The sequence below is a fragment of the Sesamum indicum genome, linkage group LG5 (genome assembly GCF_000512975.1).
Source record: "Sesamum indicum cultivar Zhongzhi No. 13 linkage group LG5, S_indicum_v1.0, whole genome shotgun sequence".
Classification (NCBI taxonomy): Eukaryota; Viridiplantae; Streptophyta; class Magnoliopsida; order Lamiales; family Pedaliaceae; genus Sesamum; species Sesamum indicum.
The window spans coordinates 8,545,220-8,546,805 of NC_026149.1; the positions used below are offsets into that span (position 1 = coordinate 8,545,220).

General features: G+C 44.4%; 1 protein-coding gene across 1 annotated transcript in view; it reads left to right on the forward strand.

The window, feature by feature from the left end:
• The window catches only part of LOC105162324, an 8,178-nt gene that overhangs the window by 2,033 nt on the left and 4,559 nt on the right, over window positions 1–1,586 (forward strand). Inside the window, 1 exon segment of the mRNA XM_011080332.2 lies at window positions 1–1,510. This exon segment is cut by the window's left edge and continues 3 nt beyond it. Coding sequence (XP_011078634.1) covers window positions 1–1,510 — 1,510 coding nt within the window.

Below are 1,586 nucleotides of genomic sequence, written 5' to 3' on the forward strand. Positions count from 1 at the left end.
AGGATACAATGCACATCCAGTTCCATTCCAGGCAACAGCACCAGGCGGAGTATATAATTGGCATCAGGTTCCACATTCTGAGCAAATGGCCTTCTCAGAAGGGGCCTTGTCTCCTCAGCAAGTCATGTTGCCTGAAAAAACTCCCATATTAGAGGACTGTCATATGTGTCAAAAAGCATTGCCACATGCTCATTCAGATACAGCAGCTCAGGAGCAAAAGGCAAGCCCTGCTGGCATGTCTGACTTAAGATCAATGTATAATAGTCTCCACTTGGATGATCGAGGACGGCCGACGATCAGGCACGTTGTTACTGGAACTACAGCAGAAGGCAATAGTCAGCAACTGGCTGGTGGTGCTCGACCAAGAGTTGTGGGCACTGAGGATCATGAACCTGGAAAAAGTCAGACAGAGGCAATAGGGGTCTCCCAGAATGTTGAAGGGCAATATGTAAATGATAAAGTTATACCTCAGAAGGCAGGAAATGCTGAACATTCTAAGGTGACCATTTCCCAGGGTGTCATGATGACAAGTGGGCATCAATTTCCATATGGTGTATATGGGGCTAATAGTCCTCAGTCTTGCCAAACTAATGCTGTCCAGAATGTAGCTCTTCAGCCTCATCTCCAAGTTACACAGGACACAATGGTTAACAGACCATTAAATAAGGATTTTTCTCCTGTTGGCATGCCTTTGCAGACTAAGGATTATGTTGTTCGTGAATTCCCAAAGGAATACTCGGTTAAAGTTGTTGGTGGAATTCTTGTAGATGATTCTACTTCTGTGGCATTTGATAATCTAAGACAAATTGATGGGAGGTTTGAAAATATGCGAATACGCCCTTCTGAAGTTCTGCCCAACAATGAGCATATCAAGTTCGTGTCTGATCCTAGAAAGGAAGACACACTGGAGAACATACAACAGCATATTGCTAGGGGGGAGGCCTCAAAGACACATAATTTTCCATCAGCAGAACCCTATGAAGTAGCAGAGCCTCCTCCCCCTTTAGGTAATCCCAATTTGTATCATTATTCGCCACTTGGGGTTAATCATTTGTCTCCTGATGATACTGCTGGCAACTCTGTATATTCTGGTGTTGAGCCCGGTCATGGGGTGGAAAGAATCCCACCAGTTACTGAATGCAAGGAAGATATAAGCTGGTCCCAGTCAAAAATTACTTGTGGTATGGAAGCTGTGACCAATGACGGATTATCTATATCCCCATCCTACAGGGTTGGGAATATTCCAGATAACTCGGCATCACTATTTATCGACCAGGATCCTTGGAATATGCGACCTGATACTCATTTCCCCCCTCCCAGGCCTAGCAAACTTCAAATAAGAAGGGAGAATGCAGGGCTGAGGGATCTTCCTGGAGACAACCATCCATTGAACATTGGCGAAGCGCTGGCAGGTAATTCACTGTTAGAGACTCCACTGGAAGATGGAACATACCAGCCCTCTGGCAATCTGAACCTGGATTACAGTCTAGATCGTAGTTTATCCAATAAAGGTTGAACCTATGTGTTCCTTATTCTTTAGGATTCATACGGATTTTTGTTATTTGTTTGGATGTTCATTGATTTCC